The following is a 22,945-nucleotide window of genomic DNA, read 5'->3' as shown; positions in this document are numbered from 1 at the left end:
TATAATCTCACACACATCCAAAAGCTGTTTTGCACACATTCATTTAGTAAAAGAGTTTGAATATGGCCAACAGTGATGTCATCAGGGACATTTAATCCAATACCTTGTCTTATAGGGACTGCACCTTGTAATTTCATCAAGCTGTAGTTAACACAACACATTCAATGTCCCTGATGACATTACTGGTGGCCATATTCAAACTAGTTTACTCTCAATAACTGACTACCGGTAACTAAATGAATGTGTAAAACTGTTTAGAGTGTTTATTAAAGTGTCCCTTTAAATATATGCAAAATAAATCAGCATTGTCTTTTGGTGAAGAGCCCCTTTAAATTAGTTAAAAGTATATTTCTACCCATATGTACTTTTCTGAGAGTATACTAATGTATTTTTCGTACTTCTTCATATGTGTTTTCATGTACTAATCAACTGTGATGTTTGAAGTACAAACTGCAATGTTTACCAAATGTAAGTTGTACTTCAAACTATTAAACTGTGCTATCTTGGTAAGCGAGAATAACCAGAAATACATCAAAAGTATAATTCCAATATATTTAAGCACACAATATATACATTTTGTGTACTTTCTAAATACATAAAACTAAAAAGCATATTAAAGTATACAAATTATATTTTCACAAAATATACTTAAGGATACTTTATTTGCCTAGAGATAACAGTGGAATGAAACATTTGATCAGAGTAATCATTCTATTATCCTACTTGGCCTCTAGTGCATTCAATAATAGCAGTTACAGTAGTAACTGAATTCACTGATCTCAACTAAAGTATTGTTATCGTACATACAAATGTATTCCAAACACATTGCAAGGCAAGTGCATCATAGCGTGTACAATATCTGGGTGTGCGTGTCTAAGCTAGTATGTTCTAACAGGGCCTCTTGTGGTTTCTGTATAGGAGCTCCATCTGTCAGACAACAAGATTGAAGTGGTGCATGCCGGCATCCTCAACAAGACCGTCAACCTCAGGGTGCTGGACCTCAGCAACAACCGCATCCGTGAAGACCGCATCGCTCCACAAGCCTGGATCCACCTGCTGTGAGTCCTAACCTGTCTGCTCAAAATACTGGAACTATTTGACTCAGATTCTGTTCTTAACTACAACTCTGAGGTACCTGTTTTCGTGTATTTTCATTTTAGGGTCATTTCTAGGTTGAAAGTAAATTAAAAAAAAAAATTTTACATCACCGCTTTGAAACATAGAGTAAAAGTTATTATTTATGCATCCATAGAGAATTTCTTTGAGTTGTATTGCTTCCATGATACATTTGCTTCTTGTGAACCTTTTTGTTGTGCCTGTGTTGCCCTGCCGTTTTCGACATATCTTTATAGCACAGATGCTGCAGTCCATACTTAAACAATAAGAGCTGGCATTATAGCCTTAACGAGATGTTTTCAAAACATGTTGTTTTTGACTGGTGCAACGATTTCCATGTTAAAGGGACAGCTTGTGGCATTTACATTTTTACAGTCTGCGGACAAAGAAACTATAAAGCTCTACTGCCACTTTGATCCATGCAGGGTGGAAAGAGTTTGTCAATGAGTGTAAGGACTTGCGTGTTACAAATCAGAATAGGTTTGTAATGTTACAGGATCTTTCTTCTAGATTTCACAAAGCGTATGCTTATAACTGGGCAACTTAGAAAGCATAAAGCCTTTGAAACACATTATAATGTTTGAGGTTTGCAACCATTTCCTATTATGAAGACATATCTGATTACACTGTGAGATTCCCATTTGGAAAATGACATGTATCATGGTTTTGAAGGCTACAATCTGTTTTATGACATTATATCCCTCTCAATTATTCTTTATAGCTATATTTCTGAATGACATTTCTGAATGTTCAAAACTATAGTTATATTTCATGCTGGCTGCACGTCTTGCTTCGCCTACTGGACTATAGAGCAAAGTGAGCAAGGAACCCAGACAGTCTCACAGCTAGATGGAGCTAGTCTAATGATGAAGGAGGGTACCAGAACTGAGCGTGAGAGAGAGCTCCCAGATAAACCTGAGGAAGACCAGGAGGTTGCTGTGCAGATATCTTCCACCATAAAAAGGATAGATTGGAGTGCGCTCTGATCTTGACAGCAGGAGTCTGTCCTGCTAGGGTGTAACAGAGGGATATGCCCTTGCACCGCCAGTCTGACGGATGCTGCTTAGACAGAACCCTGCCTTTAGCTGGGCCACCGTGACACAAGCAGCTGTTGAGTGGATCTGAAACCTTTTGTGAGTTCCAAATAGATGGAACGCATGGATAGGGCATAACACATGTAAACTCCTTTCTGTCTCATCAGAGTGGGGAGGAGGGTAGAAAGCCTCAAGAACAATATCACTGGAGTTAAACAAGCTCCTAATGCTCTCGATATTGAAGGCTGGATTAGGACTCAGAATAGCACTACTACCACCATTTCCATTGATAGTCAGGCAGTCTGGTCGAACAGATAAGGCACACAGCTCACTGACTCATTTAGCTGATGTGATGATGGCCAAGAGAAAATCTGTCTTGAAAAACAACTGACTCAAGGATGCGTGTTCCAGATGTTTAAACTGAGCTTCCAAAAGTCTAATTAGTACTAATGGGAGGTCGCATCATGGGGTCAACACACGTTTTACTGCAGAAAGTGTTTCACCAGAGGGTGGCTGAAAAGAGGTTTATCATCAAACCCTTGGTGACGGGCTGAAATAGCCGAAGCATTTGAGGCTGACAGTTGAGGCTGAATGATCATCTAGCAGAGACTGGAGAAAAGCGAGAACCGATTCCAGGGGACAGGATATTGGGTCCAGGGACTTAGCCTCGCACCAGGATTGGAATATGGGCCACTTCCCTGCGTAAATAGTGCTAGTGGACAGAGTGTGTGTGTTCTGAATGGCTCTGAGGCCATACAGAGGGATTGATACCCTTATTCTCAAGGTATAATCTTTCAGAAACCAAGCAGTTTCAGTTGCTGTCCAAGTGCAGGATGGTGGCACACACTGCAGTGCACTTGGGACCAGGCTTTTTTTGTGGAGCCGCCAGAAGCTGCATCAAGCTGCATCAGAAAAGCAGCATGCTGATAGCACCTCCATCCGGTGCTATCAAACCAAATCAAATAAAATGTATTTGTAAGGCCGAACAACACACGTTAATGTCCCCATGGGCCAGACACGTCTTCTTTAAACAAGTCAAGAAGAAACATAACAATAAATCAAGAACAAAATAAAAACACCATGAAGTCCAAAAAAAGGAAAATAAATAAAATAAATTAATGCAACACTCCCAGACATACCCCACACGAAGGTAAGGAAAAACTCACTAAAACCTAGCAAAAGAAAAAAATGCACCACAGGCAATGTGGAGGAGAGAAACCTTAGAAGGGCCATTCAAGGAGGGATCTCCCTTCTTAGCTGTCGGAACAAGAGTCTGGGGCTCCAGTCTCACCCTCTCCCAACAACTGATCCACCAGATGGATTGGAAGAAACGCATAGAGAAGCCCGTCTGGCCATGGAGACGGGTAGAAAGCATCCACTCCCAAAAGAGGGTTGTCGTTTTGTTGGATGCAATATGTGGTTTCTCTGCCCGCAAACAGATCCACTACAGCCTCCCCCAACCTATTACAAATTTGTCTCACAATGTATAACCAGCACTTGTCCCGGCAGGGTCCCCCTCGAGACATTCAGGGCTAGATCCACAAAGAATGGATTGCAGGGAGCAAGTTGCACCCTTACTTACAATTCATTATGAATTGAAAATGGGGGACCTGTCACGATGGGGTTAGGTAGAATGCAATAATACAGAAAGGGAAAGAATGGAGGAGGCAGAGGCGAGGAGTGAAGCTTGGAGAAGAGTGTTTACTGTAGAATCCAGTGCAATACAGGGAAAATACAGAAACTAAATAACAAATTTCACAATACAAAACAACAAACACTAAGACTTACTAGAGGGAGAATGATGCGACACGACGTGGAGGAACAGGGGGTAACTGGAGGAATGTCGCCACACAGAAGGGAGGACAGACAGAACCCTATATACCCCAACTAATTAACAATTAAGAACACCTGGCCAACACAGAATCACAAACAACCCCTAGACAATAAGCAAAGAACAAATAAACACAACTAAACACAAAGGCAACTCCTAACAACCCAACACAGTGCATGACATCACACCAGGGAAGGGAAAGACAATGACAGCACACACCAGGACACCACATTGATTACACAATTAATTATTGTTAATACAGTGGTCAAGATATTTGTCATTGTAGCGTGCACCAATTGTTTGTGACCACTAGAGGGTGGTAGGGCGCCAATATCAGGCCGAGGGCCAATGTCAGATGTAGGGCATTGCCCAAAGTTAGGTGGAGGGTACTGCCCACTGTCAGGTGGAGAGCACTGCTCAAAGTTACCATCCTGACCCGTCCAACCATGACCGGGCCTAGGATCCTGACAGTACCTCCCCCTCAACGGGGGGCTTCCAGACCACCGAAGACAACGTCCATAGCCAGGCGAGGGAGGAAGCTGGAACCCCGGAGAGGATCCAGGGAGGAGACCCGAAGACCAGGGGCCGGGAGGCCGAGCGAAAACCCCAGGAGGGGCATAGCAGCCAGGGGGGTAGAAAACGGGCGCAGATGCCCGGAGAGGGGGGGTGGGGACGGGAACAGAGGCCCGGGGAGGAGGACTGGACCTGGGAACAGAGGTCCGACGAGGGGGGGTGGGGATGGGCACCGAGACCCGGGGAGGGGGGCAGAACCTGAGAACCGAGGCCCGGCGAGGGGGAGTGGGGACGGGCACCGAGGCCCGACGAGGGGGGGTGGGTACAGGTGTAGAAGCCCGGGAAGGGGAGCTGGACCCTGGAGCAGGATCCCGGGCGAGAGACCCTCCAGCCGCCGGACTCGGGGCCGGTTCAGGAGAGCCGGACCGGAGGTGCGGCGACGACGACCCCTGGAGCAGGATCCCACGCAGACCACGGCGAAGACCACGGCGAAGACCCCGGCGAGGACCAGGACGCTGATCACGGCGCAGAGCTGGACCAGACGGGGAGCCAGGATCCGTCGAAGAGCCGGGAGCCGGCACGGCAGCCGGACCAGGTGTAGGGGCCGGGCATGGCGTGGAGACCGGATCGGTCTCGGCGGCGAGGCGTGGTGTAGGATCCAGAGATGAGGAGCCAGGACCCAGAGCAGAGGCTGGACTGGGCGTGGAAGCTGGACCAGCTGTGGAGGCCTTACTAGCCATACTAGCCTCGGGGGCTAGGCTAACTGTGGGCCCTGGACTCACTGTGGGAACTGTGCTAGCTGAGAATGCCTGGCTAGCTGCCGAGACTAAGCTAACAGTCGGGGAGAGCCTAGCAGCTCCTGTCCTAATAGCCCTCCTAGGCCTGCTAGCTGCAGAGACCTGACTAGCTTGGGACATCTGGTCCGTCTCAGCTACCAGGCTCACCCTGAACCTGGAGCCTAGGGTGGCAGTGGGCGTCTGGTTAGCTACTGTAGCGGGGCTAACAGGCGGAGCTAGGTTAGCTGGGAGTGGCTGGTTAGCTATTGACACGAAGCTAACGGGCGGAGCTAGGTTAGCTGGGAGTGGCTGGTTAGCTATTGACATGAAGCTAACGGGCGGAGCTAGGTTAGCTGGGAGTGCCTGGCTAGCTTGGGACATCTGGTCCGTCTCCGGTACTAGGCTCACCCTGAACCTGGAGCCTAGTCTGGCAGTGGAGACTGTGCTAGCTGGAGACATCTGGTCTGTCTCAGATACTAGGCTCACCCTGAACCTGGAGCCTAGTCTGGCAGTGGAGACTGTGCTAGCTGGAAACGGCCGGTTAGCTATTGACACGAAGCTAACGGGCGGAGCTAGGTTAGCTGGGAGTGGCTGGTTAGCCCTTGACACAAGGCTAACCGGCGGAGCTATGTTAGCTGTGGACGTCTGGTTAGCTGTATGAGCGGAGCTAACGGGTAGAGCTGTACCAACTGGGGACGTCTGGCCATCTATAGTGGCGGAGCTAACAGGCGGAGCTGTGCTAACTGGAGACGACCGGTTAGCTATTGGCACGAAGCTAACGGTCGGAGCTATGTTGGCTGTAGACGACAGATCGGCGATGGACATCCGAGCAGCCTCAGCGGCTGTGGGAGGATCTAGGCTGACCGTAAGCCTGAGAACAGTCGGCAGGCTAGCTACCCTAGCCTCCGACTTGTGCTTCTCCATGAGGCCAGCAACATGTTCAGCCATCTCCCACATCGCTGGCTCCAGTGTCGGATTCTCCATGGCGACCTGGTCGATCTCCCGGAGCAGGAACCCCCACTTGGCCGGTGAGTAATGCTTCATGTCAGTCTCACCGGCCATCAGGCTCAGGACGACCCGAATGGTATCGCTTGCCCTTTCTGCTGTATTCATTATTGGTGGCGACATTCTGTCACGATGGGGTTAGGTAGAATGCAATAATACAGAAAGGGAAAGAATGGAGGAGGCAGAGGCGAGGAGTGAAGCTTGGAGAAGGGTGTTTACTGTAGAATCCAGTGCAATACAGGGAAAATACAGAAACTAAATAACAAATTTCACAATACAAAACAACAAACACTAAGACTTACTAGAGGGAGAATGATGCGACACGACGTGGAGGAACAGGGGGTAACTGGAGGAATGTCGCCACACAGAAGGGAGGACAGACAGAACCCTATATACCCCAACTAATTAACAATTAAGAACACCTGGCCAACACAGAATCACAAACAACCCCTAGACAATAAGCAAAGAACAAATAAACACAACTAAACACAAAGGCAACTCCTAACAACCCAACACAGTGCATGACATCACACCAGGGAAGGGAAAGACAATGACAGCACACACCAGGACACCACATTGATTACACAATTAATTATTGTTAATACAGTGGTCAAGATATTTGTCATTGTAGCGTGCACCAATTGTTTGTGACCACTAGAGGGTGGTAGGGCGCCAATATCAGGCCGAGGGCCAATGTCAGATGTAGGGCATTGCCCAAAGTTAGGTGGAGGGTACTGCCCACTGTCAGGTGGAGAGCACTGCTCAAAGTTACCATCCTGACCCGTCCAACCATGACCGGGCCTAGGATCCTGACAGGGACCCTGATGTAAACAAGACGGAAGTCTTTCTCTGGTCTGCATCCCCTTAACAATTGTGTGTATTGAGCCGTACTGTATTCTACCCATTCTGCAATCTGTTAATACAATTTTCATTCAATCAATCACCGTGCAGATTGATTGATTGAATGAAAATTTTATTAACAGATTGCAGAATGGGTACAATACAGTACGGCTCAATACACACAATTGTTAAGGGGATGCAGACCAGAGAAAGACTTCCGTCTTGTTTACATCAGGGTCCCCCATTTTCAATTCATAATGAATTGTAAGTAAGGGTGCAACTTGCTCTGTGCAATCCATTCTTTGTGGATCTAGCCCCAAGTCTGCTCCCACATGGTCCACTCTCCAGAATGTGGAGAGCCCTGAGACTGCACAGGTGGAGTGAGGCCCAGAGCCACAGTTCCACTGTAGCCCGGTGGAGAAGAGTGGAGTGAACTCCACCCAGTCTGTTTATACAGGCAGACTGTCCATCCTGAACAAGACATGCCTGTCTCTCACTAGGGTGAGACATTTTTTTTGAGCACCAGCACAACTGCTCTGAGCTCTAAAACATTGATGTGAAGAATGAGTGAGGACGACACCCCCCCCCCCCTTCCTCCCCTACCATCTCTCATGTGGGCCAGGTGGCACGGTGGTGTAGTGGTTAACACTGTCGCCTCACAGCAAGAAGGTCCAGGGTTCGACTCCCACTTGGGGACCAGGTTTCCGCGTTGCCAGGTACCCAGGTGGGGTATCTCCCATGCCTTTCTGTGTGGGGTTTGCATGTTCTCCCCGTGCTCGCAAGGGTTTCCTTTCCCGATAAGAGAAACCCAATGGAAAAACATGCACAAACAGATTGCTAACGCTGTCGCGTCCCTGACGAAGACGGGCAGGAGCACTTGGATTGGTCCCCGGCCCCCGGGGCGCTGTACCTTGCCGACGCCCTATCTGCTCCCGGCTGCCCTTGAGGGGAAGAACGACGGGATGGTCAAGTGCAGAGACTCAGTCGCATCGGCGACACAAGAAATTGCATGTGTGTGTGTGTTCCTGTGTGTGTCGCATGTGTGTGTCGTTTGCATGCCAAATAAAGACTTCTCTAAAGTCCTGCATTATTATTATTATTATTATTATATGCTGCCCATAGGAACAGCCTTCGAGATGATCTCGGGGTCCCTCCAGTGGTCCAGATCGCTTTTGACATAATGGGGAATTCTCAACAATTAAGGGTTGCTTTTTCTCAGAGAAAACCACCACTGTATTTTACGTATGTGAAGAAGACCCAGATCGACCACTGGGTGGGCTAAAGCCATCCTTCCCAGCAGACGCATCACTAACAGCGCAGTGACCATTCCGCAAAGATGAAACTCTCAGGGATGATAGGACATCTTCCTGTCACTGAAGAGAGAGAAGAAGCCCTCATCGAGGCTGCGTTCAGAATTGGTGCCCATATTGAGCCGTACTGTATTGTACCCATTCTGCAATCTGTTAATAAAGTTTTCAATCAATCAAAAATGCCATCTGCTGGCTGGGAAAAGGAGCACTCTTTTGCCAATTCATGACGAATCACAAAGGTAGACAGGTGCTCCACCAGTATTCTGGTCTGATGCAAGGCTGTCCCCTCTGACTGGCTGAGAACCAGAATTTCATCCATGTAGAATAGAATTCTTAATTCCTGGTGATGAATTGGCTCTAGGGCCATCTCCAAGCACTTGGTGAAATGAGAGTACCCGAATGGGATCCTCATGGTATTCACATTCACAAAATGGAGGAATTTACTGTGAGGAGGAAAGATGGGAATGTGAAAGTAGGCATCTTTCAAGTCTATGGACGTGACAAGAGGTCTAGGATAGGTTGGACACCTAGGGTGGGATCCACAAAGAATGGATTGCACGGTGCTAATTGCACCCTTACTTACAATTCATTATTAATTGAAAATGGGGGACCCTGAACAATTGTGTGTACTATTGAGCCATACGGTATTGTACCCATTCTGCAATCTGTTAATACAATTTTCAATCAATCAATCAATCAATCAATCACTGCGCATCAATACACACAATTGTTAAGGGGATGCAGACCAGAGAAAGACTTTCGTCTTGTTTACATCAGGGTCCCCCATTTTGAATACATAATGAATTGTAAGTAAGGGTGAAATTAGCGCTGTGCAATCCATTCTTTGTGGATCCCGCCCCTAGTATGTCTATGATATCGAGCTGTTTATACAATGCACTTGACTCCACACAGCGTTTTGGCTGTTCAGTCGCTGAACTACATGTTCGGCCAATGGTTCTAACTCCAAAGAGAGGAGCAGGGCCTGCGGGCTAAGTAGCACCGGCACACAGTTGGTAAATAAAGTTGGCAGTAATAACTATATCTCCGAAGAAAGAAAGAAGAAAAAAAGGGAGAGACACTCTGTGGCACTTGCTGATGTGGCTGGATGCAGGGTGGACATAGCGCCAACCGTCTGAGACGCTAGGAGAGAGAGAGAGAGAGAGAGAGAGAGAGAGAGAGAGAGAGAGAGAGAGAGAGAGAGAGAGAGAGAGAGAGAGAGAGAGAGAGAGAGCTAAATGGAAGGGCTTTTGGCCCTCTGCCTTAAACCATAAACCTCGACTGGAGGAACTGCCACATACAAGTCCCTGCATTTCGAATGCATGGACATGAATACAGCAAATAAAACAAGACTGACACAATGGCGTCGGTGGCCAGCAATCAATACTGGTTCCTCTGAAAATGCTTCCTCTTTTAGGGTGGTTTAGCCAGTTGATGTTAGATAACATTAGCAAGCTGAATGAGTTGGCGCAAAACTACAGAACTAGTTAGTCATCATGTATATTTATTAACATTTGATAAGCTTGCTAGCTGCCATACCCATTTGACATCCAAACAGAAGCTTTATCATAGACTCTTTGAACAGAAATATATATATTTTTAGCTAGCACTAATCACGATTAGTATAGCTAATGTCTGTTAATGTTTGCTACTCAATATTTAAGTTGGCTTTCATGAATTCATCTGAATGCCATGTTGATGATTCCCTGCATTGTATGGTTTGTGAAAGCCTTTGTACAAGACAACATTGTGTAGTCTAAATATTGAGTAGCAAACATTCACTTATGTTAGCAATGCTAATCATAATTAATGCTATGCTAATGTGTATCTACTTCTGTTATCAAAGAGGACATGTAAGCTCCTATGAGTTGCTGGTGGATGTAGCCTGGTTTCTGGCATACACATTTTTTTTTTATCTTCTTTATTTCCATGAATTGTATTAATTATTGTCATGGCGCATTAGACAGACAGACAGACAGACAGACAGACAGACAGACAGACAGACAGACAGACAGACAGACAGACAGACAGACAGACAGACAGACAGACAGACAGACAGACAGACAGACAGACAGACAGACAGACAGACAGACAGACAGACAGACAGACAGACAGACATTCTGTGATGTTGTAATTTCTTTATTTTGGGAGGGGGGGGGGGGGGTGAATCAGCTGATTCAGTCTTTTTGACACAAGGGTTACACACAAGAAGGGTTACACACATACACAAATGGAGGGTTACACACTTACACACAAGGCGGGTTACACACTTACACACAAGGAGGGTTACACACTTACACACAAGGAGTTACACACAAGGAGGGTTACACACTTACACACAAGGAGTTACACACATACACACAAGGAGGGTTACACACTTACACACAAGGAGGGTTACACACTTACACACAAGGAGTTACACACAAGGAGGGTTACACACATACACACATGGAGGCAGTGGCGGACTGGGACACAAATTCAGCCCGGGACATTCAGACGCACCAGCCCACACACCGGCCCATGCACCGGCCCATGCACCGGCCCCGAAACCGGCCCACACAACGGGCGTTATGAAACACTTGTCCAGTATTAAACAACCCAAGGCTGTGGCTAAGGAGTCAACATCAGGGAGACCAAATCTACACACCGCCCCTAGATGTGCACTCATACACAGTGCACACACACACACACACACACAGACACACACATACATATACCGTTACTTCCCGTCATTGGCATATGTTTTTTTTTACTAACATCTTAGTGCCTCATTAGCCTAGGGATTAAGGATACATGAAGTATTAACTACACCATAATAATATTGAGGTTTTGATCCATAGAAAGTAGGGATGTCCGATATTATCGGCCTACCGATATTATCGGCCGATATCGGCATTAAAATGTGATATCGAAAAATATCGGTATCGGTTTTAAAGAAATAATATTTTATTTACATTTCTATAACCTTTATTTACCCAGGCAAGCAAGTAAGAACCAATTCTGATTTTATTTATTGTCAAAAGTATGCATAATGTTGTGTTAATTCCACAACAAGAGATATGTAATGTTAATTACCTGAAATTATTCCATTTCTTGGGGCGGGAAACCCTGCATATATCGGTATCGGTTGATACCGGTTGATATCGGTATCGGAAATTAAGAGTTGGACAATATCGGTATATCGGTATCGGTAAAAAAGCCAATATCGAGCATCCCTAATAGAAAGGTCTGTGCTACACAATTTCAGTTAGATTGGATTTATTGTCCTTTAATTTGGCACTCATGACATTAGTTGCTTGCCGTTTAATCAACATTGAAAGACCCCCCACTTCCTCCCAGACACCCATTCCAAGAGCCTGTTTCTCTCTCTCTCTCTCTCTCTCTCTCTCTCTCTCTCTCTCTCTCTCTCTCTCTCTCTCTCTCTCTCTCTCTCTCTCTCTCTCTCTCTCTCTCTCTCTCTCTCTCTCTCTCTCTCTCTCTCTCTCTCTCTCTCTCTATGTATGTGTCTCTCTGTGTGTGTGTGTCTCTCTCTCTCTGTCTCTCCCTCTCTGTGTGTCTCTCTCTCTGTATCTCTCTCTCTCTGTCTCTCTCTCTGTGTGTCTGTCTGTCTGTCTGTCTGGACTGGGCTCTCTCTCTCCCCTCAGGGTCAGCTGTGCTGGACTGGGCGCTCTCTCTCCCCTCAGGGTCAGCTGTGCTGGATTGGGCGCTCTCTCTTTCCTCAGAGTCAACTGCATAAGAAGAACATCAGCAATCAATAATAATGGCTTGAATTCATACAGCGTTTTTCAGCCTTTTGAAAACACCCAAAGTAGTAGTAGTAGTAGTAGTAGTAGTAGTAGTAGTAGTAGTAGTAGTAGTAGTAGTAGTAGTAGTTTATTCAGTCATCATCTCACACAATACAATATACCCCATCATTTAACAATATTTGATTTTACAGTGACTGAAAAGGTACAGACTGAAGCATAATGCTTATATATGCCTGTCCTATATTCTTAACAAAAATTTAAAAAATTTGGAAGGGAACATAATAGTATTTTATTTTAGTATTTACTATTATAATATTAGTAGCCGATTAATTTGCAGCCCGTCCTAGGTTCTGATTGGCTCTCTAGGTTAGCACTTTAGCTTCTGATGCTGTGGTGGGCACTAGTCCTAACATTGCTAACTAAACTTTTAGTCAGAGAAAAAACGTCACGAGTCACAACTGTTTACGTCCACGTGCTGTAAGGAATCAGGAATACGGAAAGCACATTGTCTTGTAATAGAATGACTGAAATCACTGCAAGAGCTAGTATAGGCTAGCTAGCCCTCATGAACCGGCAGACACCAACAGTAGAATATGCACTAGGCTACTGCATGCACCTGTCATGTTACTGTTGGTTCCTTCCACTTGAACTTCATCATCATTAGCAGCAGCAGCGGGTAAACATGTCTGTAATAGAACATTGTTCTGCGTCTTTTACTAGCAATTTTAGTTTTTTAATTCTAGCTTTTTCAGCTCCACCCTTTCTTTTTTTGCATTCTCCATTTCTGCGCTTCTAGGCCTACTCGCGGTTGGGAGGAAACGTGAATCTCATTCACTGATGTCTCATGTCTCATTCAAGACTGGCTAACAAAAGCATGTCTTTCACTTAACACCAAGAAAACAGTGTGTATGATGTTCACAAAGTCACCAGTAGAGGTCACTCACTCTAATGTGTTTCTGGGAGAGGCTGAGCTGGACATTGTACATTAATTCAAGTATCTTGGGGTCATATTGGACTCTACATTGACCTTCAAAAAGTCATGTGAAGAAAGTGACAAACAGTCAAGTTTAACATCGAAAACTTCAGGCAGATCAGGCCCTGCCTGCCAGTTAATGCTGCAAGGATGTTTCTGCATTCAATGATTTTATCACACATCGAGTAGGCCTACTGTTTTATCAACTGGTCTCTTTTATATGTCACTACTCTTACACCAATATAATTACTCTACAAAAAAGCCATAAAAGTATTTGATAGGAAACAAATTTCATTTCATCACTGTAATGTTTTAGAAAAACATAACATGCTAAGTTTCGAGAATTTCCAAGTTTTCAAATATACTTGCTTCATGTACAAGGTTCTGCATGGACTTGCCCCTCCCCCATTGAATGAGTTCATCCAACAGAAAGCAGACACTGGCATTACCACCAGGGCCATCAGTAGAGGGGACTGTAAGGTGCCTTTTCGGTATACTACCATTGCAAAAACTGTGTTCTCTGTTAAAAGTGGTAACTACTGGAATAGCCTGCCAGTTGTGATTAGAGAGTGCCCTACATACTCCATGTTCAAGACCCATCTTAAACTGCATCTTAAGGCAAACCAGAACTGTGATAATTTTTAATCTGATTTAGTTTATGCAACTTGTTTATTGTTTTATTGCCGGCCCACACACTGGCCCACACACCGGCCCACATAATGGCCCACACACCGGCCCACATATGGCCCACACACTGGCCCACACACTACACCGGCCCACACACTACACCGGCCCACACACCGGCCCACATTAGTGGCCCACACACTGGCCCACACACCGGCCCACACACTGGCCCACATACTGGCCCACACACCGGCCCACACACCGGCCCACATACTGGCCCACACACCGGCCCACACACTGGCTCACATTAGTGGCCCACACACCGACTCACACACTGGCCCACACACCGGCCCACAGACTGGCCCACATAATCTGATTTAGTTTATGCAACTTGTTTATTGTTTTATTGCTGGCCCACACACTGGCCCACACACCGGCCCACATAATGGCCCACACACCGGCCCACATATGGCCCACACACTGGCCCACACACTACACCGGCCCACACACTACACCGGCCCACACACCGGCCCACATTAGTGGCCCACACACTGGCCCACACACCGGCCCACACACTGGCCCACATACTGGCCCACACACCGGCCCACACACCGGCCCACATACTGGCCCACACACCGGCCCACACACTGGCTCACATTAGTGGCCCACACACCGACTCACACACTGGCCCACACACCGGCCCACAGACTGGCCCACATAATCTGATTTAGTTTATGCAACTTGTTTATTGTTTTATTGCTGGCCCACACACTGGCCCACACACCGGCCCACATAATGGCCCACACACCGGCCCACATATGGCCCACACACTGGCCCACACACTACACCGGCCCACACACTACACCGGCCCACACACCGGCCCACATTAGTGGCCCACACACTGGCCCACACACTGGCCCACACACCGGCCCACACACTGGCCCACATACTGGCCCACACACCGGCCCACACACCGGCCCACATACTGGCCCACACACCGGCCCACACACTGGCTCACATTAGTGGCCCACACACCGACTCACACACTGGCCCACACACCGGCCCACAGACTGGCCCACATAGTGGCCCACACACCGGCCCACACACCGGCCCACATACTGGCCCACACACCGGCCCACACACTGGCCCACACACTGGCCCACATTAGTGGCCCACACACCGACTCACACACTGGCCCACACACCGGCCCACACACTGGCCCATATTAGTGGCCCACACACCGACTCACACACTGGCCCACACACTGGCCCACACACTGGCCCAAAAAAAAAAAGTTAAAAAGTAAAAAAAAAAAAAAAAAAAAAAAAAAATTTTTGGACCAGCCCACTTTGGTCCCGGCCCATCAGGATTCGTCCCGAACGTCCCGATGGCCAGTCCGCCACTGCATGGAGGGTTACACACTTACACACAAGGAGGGTTACACACATACACACATGGAGGGTTACACACTTACACACAAGGAGTTACACACAAGGAGGGTTACACACTTACACACAAGGAGTTACACACAAGGAGGGTTACACACTTACACACAAGGAGTTACACACAAGGAGGGTTACACACTTACACACAAGGAGTTACACACAAGAAGGGTTACACACTTACACACAAGGAGGGTTACACACTTACACACAAGGAGTTACACACAAGGAGGGTTACACACTTACACACAAGGAGTTACACACAAGGAGGGTTACACACTTACACACAAGGAGTTACACACAAGGAGGGTTACACACTTACACACAAGGAGTTACACACAAGGAGGGTTACACACTTACACACAAGGAGTTACACACAAGGAGGGTTACACACTTACACACAAGGAGTTACACACAAGAAGGGTTACACACTTACACACAAGGAGGGTTACACACTTACACACAAGGAGTTACACACAAGGAGGGTTACACACTTACACACAAGGAGTTACACACAAGGAGGGTTACACACTTACACACAAGGAGTTACACACAAGGAGGGTTACACACTTACACACAAGGAGTTACACACAAGGAGTTACACACGTACACACAAGGAGGGTTACACACTTACACACAAGGAGGGTTACACACTTACACACAAGGAGTTACACACACAGAGGGTTACACACTTACACACAAGGAGTTACACACATGGAGGGTTACACACTTACACACAAGGAGTTTCTTACACTTACACTTTCCTGGGAGCTGCCCAACAGCCGCTGTTTTGTAAAGTTCCCAAGTATTTATGGAAAGATTCTTCTATGAATGGGGCCATTTTATTATATTATGCATGTTTTCCATACCATGTGCCACTCAGATAATTCCATCCCCTGACATGACACAACTTGCAAAAATGAACCGTTCTATTCTATATATTATGACACATAACTCATAATTACCATTTTATACAAGAACACAGTATTTCTTATAAAGGCTTTCCTTGTACTGCTGGCCACACCTCAGGGCTCTGCCAAGAGAAGTCTGGAGAAATTCACAGTATAATAAGTTGCTAAACTCCAACCCACACATCAGACCAAAACAAAGTGCAATACCAATGCAGGGCTTTTTTGCCTAGAGGTTGCTGTTTGACAGCATTACAGATTCTACCTGTAAAATCACTTTTGCCAAAAAATATTTCAATATAGGTATTTGAGGTCCCCTAAACAAACTTTAACTCATTCTCTGCCACGCTGGCCGCGCATCCTGCGGTTAGTAGGCCGGCTTTTCGTGACTTTTTCCGTGATAATTCATGATCTTTGCAGAGCTATTTGTATATTCTATATTATAGCTATGGGGAAAATGGTACAGCTCATTTGACAGAAACATGCAGTACAGCATGTAAAAAGGCGTTCATTTCTACACACTGTATTTATTTATTACACGCTGAACATTGCCCATTTCCGAAATAATCCAGTTATGTAGCGTAGTGGCTCCCACTCTGCTCACTATTGGAACATTCTGTCTTCCTCAGGGGGTCTTCGCGGCGTGCCAGGCGGAGAAGGGCCTTCACCTGTTGTAGGCCCTGTCAGATATGCTGGCGGTGTAGAGGGTGGTGTCACCAGTGAACGCCTGGAGAGGTCTCAAATTGCCACGGCCTCGTTGACCTCACCAGGTCCCTTTTCTGGGGGTCCTTGCCCACGGACTCGGCGGTAAGCCGCCTTGTGTGGCCTGGGGCTGGGACCCCCTTTGCGCTCCGCTGCTACGGCTTCACCCGCAGGGTCGGGTTTTTTGAATCCCGACCCCTCGGAATACCTCACGGGTAGCGTCGGGGTCTAACAACCCCGACCCCACGAGGTGTGGGAGCAGTGACACAGGCTTTTGTTTTCACGTACGTTCCCTGGTAGCGTGCGGGGCGCGCGGTCGGGTCCCCTCTTTCGCACAGTCGGTGTCCTGTTCCCCCCCTGCCCCTCACTAGGGGGGGTGGGGGGGCCCGGACCCTCCCCGTGTCTGATGGTTGTGGGGGACCTCAGCGGGTACATTTGTCGGGCTCTCTGCTCTGCTCCGCTCTTGTGTTCCAATAGTGAGCAGAGTGGGAGCCACTACGCTACATAACGAAGGTTATCCTATAACCCTAGTTATGTGAGTAGTGGCGAGCACTCTGCTCTTCACTCACTGAGGACCCTTATTGGTCTTCCGTTTTAACGGTGAAAGACTAGGGAAGAGTGGAAGTACGGTCACACCCCTCGCTTATATACATGGCGGATGTGGGCCTGGCCGGACAGGTGTAGGTGCATTGTGGCTGAAAGTTTTCAAATTCACAGTATGTGATGGGGAATGTTCCAATAGTGAGCAGAGTGCTCGCCACTACTCACATAACTAGGGTTATAGGATAACCTTCGTCTTTTTCCATAGATCGCGAGACGCTTTATGTGCAATAAACCTGAATCGTTCTGGTTGATTCCCTGAACCCCCAAATACTCCAAAATCAAAGGTATATAACATGTACGAGGGGGGGGGGGGGTAGTCTTCCCCCGAAAATCCGATCGTTAGAAAAAGCCTCATTTATGACCGGTACAGTAAGCCACTGTGATAGTTACATAAACATGTTCCACGTTCGGTAAAATAGACATAGGGGGTCCTTACCGTAGCCAGAAGGTAATCCAAAAAGAATAATTCCAATGATCCCATTGGTGATCGCGATTACATGTTTATATGTAATTACACGTGTTTACTGGACACTAGGTTTTGAGGCGAGCGGATCTGCTCTGCTCTGCTTGTGGGAGAGCTCCTCCCCCACAGAGCCAGTCTCGGTGCCTCGATGCATTCAATGACAATAATGCTGCCTTCCTATCCAAGTTCAAATGGTAGACGATACTGCCATCTGGTGATATTCGATCGGCATTGCAGTTCAAGCTTATGTGACTGTGCCAAAATGATTCAGATCGCTCCGGGCAAGTCTGTAGCGTGGGGATCAAAGGAAAAGGATCAAACATCTAATAACGTATATATACGTGATTGGCGTTCAACGCATGGCGAGCAAACACGTATATTACCAGTGATGCCACAGATTACTTGTACAAATAATCTGATTACTGATTACTGATTACTCCTTTAAAAAGTAATCTAGTTACTTTACTGATTACTTGATTATCAAAGTGTAACTAGGTTACGAAGTCGTCGTTGTCCCCCCTGCTGCTGCCACAACATAAGAATGAATGGCAGGGTTTCTTTGTGCTAGTAGAATATGAGATGCCTGAGCCATTTGATGACCTGGTTGGTTAAATGGGAAATAATTTAGGAGGCATTACAAAATGGTAAATGGTGCATTTATATAACGCTTTACAATTTGTTCCTCACATTCACCCATTCACTAGTGAATGAACAATCAATATTTACGGTAGCTACTATGTCAGGTTCATTACATGTTTATGTAACCTGATTAAGGAAGGTTAAAGCGACATTGTGTAACTTTTCTATGAATTAATCAAGTTCTGGAGCGTGTACAGAACAAATTGAGACCATTGGTGCTTCAACGCAACAGTTTTTTTTCTCTCTCTCTCAACCAAATCCATTCTGAGACAACGGACTCAGTGCGTACTCCACAAGTCGCGCGTAACATGAATCTCTCTCTCTCACTCTCACTCTCACTCTTTCACTCTCTCTCAAGGAGCCAAATTACACTATAAAACGAACTGGATAGTTGATTTAACTTCATGATGCAGCCATTCTAAAATCAGCTATAAACGTAAACATGTGTGTATGGCTGTGTGCGTGTGTGCGCGAGCGCACGCCCCATCTCCGGTCTAGCTGACTGTACCCCTGGCTCTCTTATCATCAGCATTATGAGATAGTAACTAAATAGTAACGCACAGCCACTTGGAAAAGTAACTGTAATCAGATTACTGGCTTGTAAAAAGTAAGTAAGTTAGATGACTATTTACTGAAAAAGTTATCAGATTAGAGTAACTAGTAACTAGTTACTGGCATCACTGTATTTTTTATACGTGGATGGCGCATATTGAGTTAATGTTTCTTTGCTCTGAAAAAAAAACTCTGTCTCAGTCCTGTTGGGACTGTTACTGTCAATGGGCTGTTACTGTGCCTGTAACAAGCAACTGCTGCTTTTATCGTATTTCGTATATAATTATCGTACATCTGGCAGTGGTCCGTGAACCTGTAACATCAAACCAAATTTGGATAAAACTTTCAGACTAGATGTTGCAGATAAAATAAAATAAATGACTCAAGATCCAGCAATAGCATATAGCAATCTTTTTGTTAAAGATGTTGTCAGAAACATGTTTTAGGTTCAACTTTAGGTCGAAAAGAGCGGATTTACACACAAGCCGCCATCTTGTACACACACATTTTATCAAGATATCTGCACACGCACATACACGCATTCAGATTCAGATTCAGATTACTTTATTCGCCATTTTATACAGGTACAAAATGGAACGTGATTTGACATTACAGTGCATACTTTTTTCACAATGAAGAACAATACAACAGTAAATAAATAATTTTAAGTAAAGTGCAAGACAGGACAGAACAGTGAGACAACAATAAGACTGTGAAAGTGCGGTGGTTGGGGACATGGATACAGTGCAACACAAAGTTCAAGTCCAGAAGTCCAGCCCTAGCAGCTCGCCATCGAGGGGGGGGGGAGCAGGGGGACACCTGACTTGTTTACCAGGCGAGCTGCTGAGGGGAAGAAACTCAGTCTGTGGCGGGACTTTAGTGTCTTGGGCAGCCTGCCGTGGGGGAGCATGTTGAAGAGGTTGTAACCCGGGTGGGCGGGGTCTGCCATGATCTTCCTCGCCCTCCTCAAGGCCCTGGTGGAGTGTAGGGACTCGAGGGAGGGAAGTGTCGTATTCGATTTAAAGAGAATAATCATTCAGGACGAGGAGATTACATTAAGAGGTTTATTGCAAAGGTAAGCATGAGTGTAACTCCATCCACGGCTGGCAGCCAACTGACTGTCAGGACCCCTTGTGCAGGTATACATAACAGGGAGGTGCGCCTGGCGCGCCTGTCGTAAAATGATATATTCAAGGCATGAATATTACATCCTCCTTCTTTTAAAGAAAGCTTTATAAGCTATGAACAAAATTGAAATAAAGAAAAGTTGTGCAATACTCTGTAAGAATTTCTTTGTAAACAATAACCATGTGCGTTGCACTGTGTCAGGACCAGGCAATGTAAACAGGTAAGATTAATATGTTAAACATAAAAAAATAGATTCTTGTATCAAAGGTATTACAGTTCGTATTGTGTGCACTCTTATTCTGGAAAGTCTGCTTGAATATTTGAGTACTTCAGCTGTGAATAAGGTATGTATTCAAAGCTTATATGATCGTGTGTCTCACCACTCTTACCATATGCAGCTCTTATTCGTAGAATTAACTTGCTAACAAAATGGGAGCATATTGACAAGTAAGCAAGGTAAGTAAGTCATAGATTCAGTATACATTAATATTCTGTTACATTTCACCACCCCCTTTTTTAATTTATTTATTTTTTTCAATGGGGTATAGCGGTGTTATAATAGGGCAGCGATCCGCCTACACCCTGTACATTCATAGGTCTAAGACGTCCCGAGGCTTCACTGGTCGGCCGGATCTGGTGTAGTATGAAGCTGAGTTCGCTTCTGAGTCCCCTGACAGTTCAGGGTCGTTGGTCTCCGGCGGTTGATCGACGCTCTCTGGACTTGGCATACCGTCGCTGTCCTGGAAATGTTCCTCTTTTGTGTCCCTCAGGTGCCTGCGGTTGCGGCGGTATTCGCGTCCATCTTGGGTGCGAACGTGGTATGACCGCGCAGTGTCGGCTGCTTGTATGACTACTGCTGGCCTCCAGCGTCCATACTCTTGGAGCCTGACAGATTCACCACAATGTAGTGGGGGCAGTGGTCTAGCTGACCTGTCATAGTATTTCTTCTGGTGCTGTTGACTCTGCACTCGCTTGTCATGTCCATCTTTGGGGCTTACTACCCCTGGCCGCAGCTGTTGGTTGGTGCTCGGGAGGGTTGAGCGTAGCCTGCGGCTCATCAACAGCTGTGCCGGCGATTTGAAGTTGTCGACTGGGGTGTTACGATACTCCAGGAGGCTTAGGTACGGGTCTCTTCCGTCTGCCTTAGCCTTGTCCATGAGTGATTTTGCCATCTTCACAGTTCTCTCCGCTAGTCCGTTGCTCTGCGGATAATGTGGGCTTGACGTGACGTGTGTAAACTCCCACGACTTGGCGAATGCCTCGAACTCTTTAGACTTGTATTGTGGTCCATTGTCTGAGACAATAGTCTCTGGGACGCCATGCCTGGCACAGGCTGCCTTTAGCTTGTGGACTACAGCTGCCGATGTGGTGCTGTGAAGTCTGTCTAGTTCGAAGAACCTGCTGTAATAGTCGACGGTCACGACGTAGTCCTGGTTGTTCCAGTTGAAGAGATCTGTTCCTACCACCTGCCAGGGACGGTCTGGGATACGATGAGGCATCATGGGCTCCTTGGTGTTTGATGGGCGGCGCTCTTGGCATATTGAGCACTTTTCCACGACTTGCTCTATATGTTTACCCATTCCAGGCCAGAACATGATGTCTCGTGCTCTCAGTTTGCATTTTTCCATGCCCATGTGGCCTGCATGGATCTTGATCAGCATCTCTCCTCTGAGGCTGGTAGGGATGACTATTTTCTCTCCTTTGAAAATGATTCCATTAGTTTTGGATAGTTCATCTTGGTGGTTCCAGTATTCGGTGATGTTCTGGGGGCATTGTTTTCTTTCCTCAGGCCATCCCTCCAGGATAGCCTGGCTGAGCAGCTTTAGCTGTGTGTCATTGTCTGTTGTTTCTCTGATCTCCTGTAACCGTGTACAAGTAGGCTGTTGTACACCATGTGTACCTGAAGGTCCATCCCTTTACTGAGTCCGTCGTCTTGAGAGGTGAGTGATTTCCTGGACAGTGTGTCGGCAACTGGGATGTCTTTCCCAGGGCGGTGCACGATCGTGAAGTTGTACTTGTGTAGTTGTAGTATCATCCTCTGTAACCGCGGTGGGGCTGCGGCGATCGGCTTCTTCATGATCGACTCCAGGGGCTTATGGTCAGATTGCACCACAACATGGCGACCGTAGTCATATTGGTGGAAGCGTTTGAATCCATAAAGGACTGCGTACATCTCCTTTTTGATTTGTGCGTAGTTGACCTCGCTGTCTGTGAGTGATCTGGATGCGTAGCTAATGGGCCTTCCTTCCTGCATCAGCACAGCACCCAGACCATACTTTGATGCGTCCACTTGCAAGCTGAGCTCCTTATCTGGGTCAAAGTAAATGAGGACTGGCCCCGGTTCACTGGTAAGTATGTCTTTCATCTTTTTGAATGCAGCGTCGTGCTGCACGTCCCACAGGAACTCATTCGATTGTTTAAGCAGCTGTCTCATGGGTGCGTTGATCTCGGAGAGGCTCGGGGCGAATTTCGCCAGGTAGTTGACCATACCTAGCACGGTCTCCAGTTCTGCACGGCTCTTTGGCACCTCCATCTCCTTGATGGCAGCTATCTTGCCTGGGTCAGGCTTCATGCCGTCAGCTGAAAGGACGTGCCCGAAGTAGCTCACTTCGGTGGCTCCGATGGTGCACTTGTCTGCGTTGAGCCGAACGCCTCTCTCCCGTGATCTCTCCAACATTGCATGTAGATTCTTGTCGTGTTCCTCTCTGGTCGCGCCATAGACAAGGATGTCGTCTACTATAGC

The 22,945-nt window shown here is 46.7% G+C and overlaps 1 protein-coding gene across 1 annotated transcript in view; it reads left to right on the top strand.

Annotated features, from left to right (window-relative positions):
* The window catches only part of LOC311244483 (extracellular matrix protein 2), a 114,295-nt gene that overhangs the window by 73,676 nt on the left and 17,674 nt on the right, over nucleotides 1–22,945 (top strand). Inside the window, exon 8 of the mRNA XM_084334021.1 lies at nucleotides 919–1,058. Coding sequence (XP_084190147.1) covers nucleotides 919–1,058 — 140 coding nt within the window. The remainder of the gene's footprint in view (nucleotides 1–918; nucleotides 1,059–22,945) is intronic.

This window comes from Notolepis coatsorum (assembly GCF_963971535.1).
Source record: "Notolepis coatsorum genome assembly, chromosome: 17".
NCBI lineage: Eukaryota > Metazoa > Chordata > Actinopteri > Aulopiformes > Paralepididae > Notolepis > Notolepis coatsorum.
The sequence above is the reverse complement of the archived record's forward strand: the minus strand, read 5'-3'. Positions and strand labels throughout refer to the sequence as shown.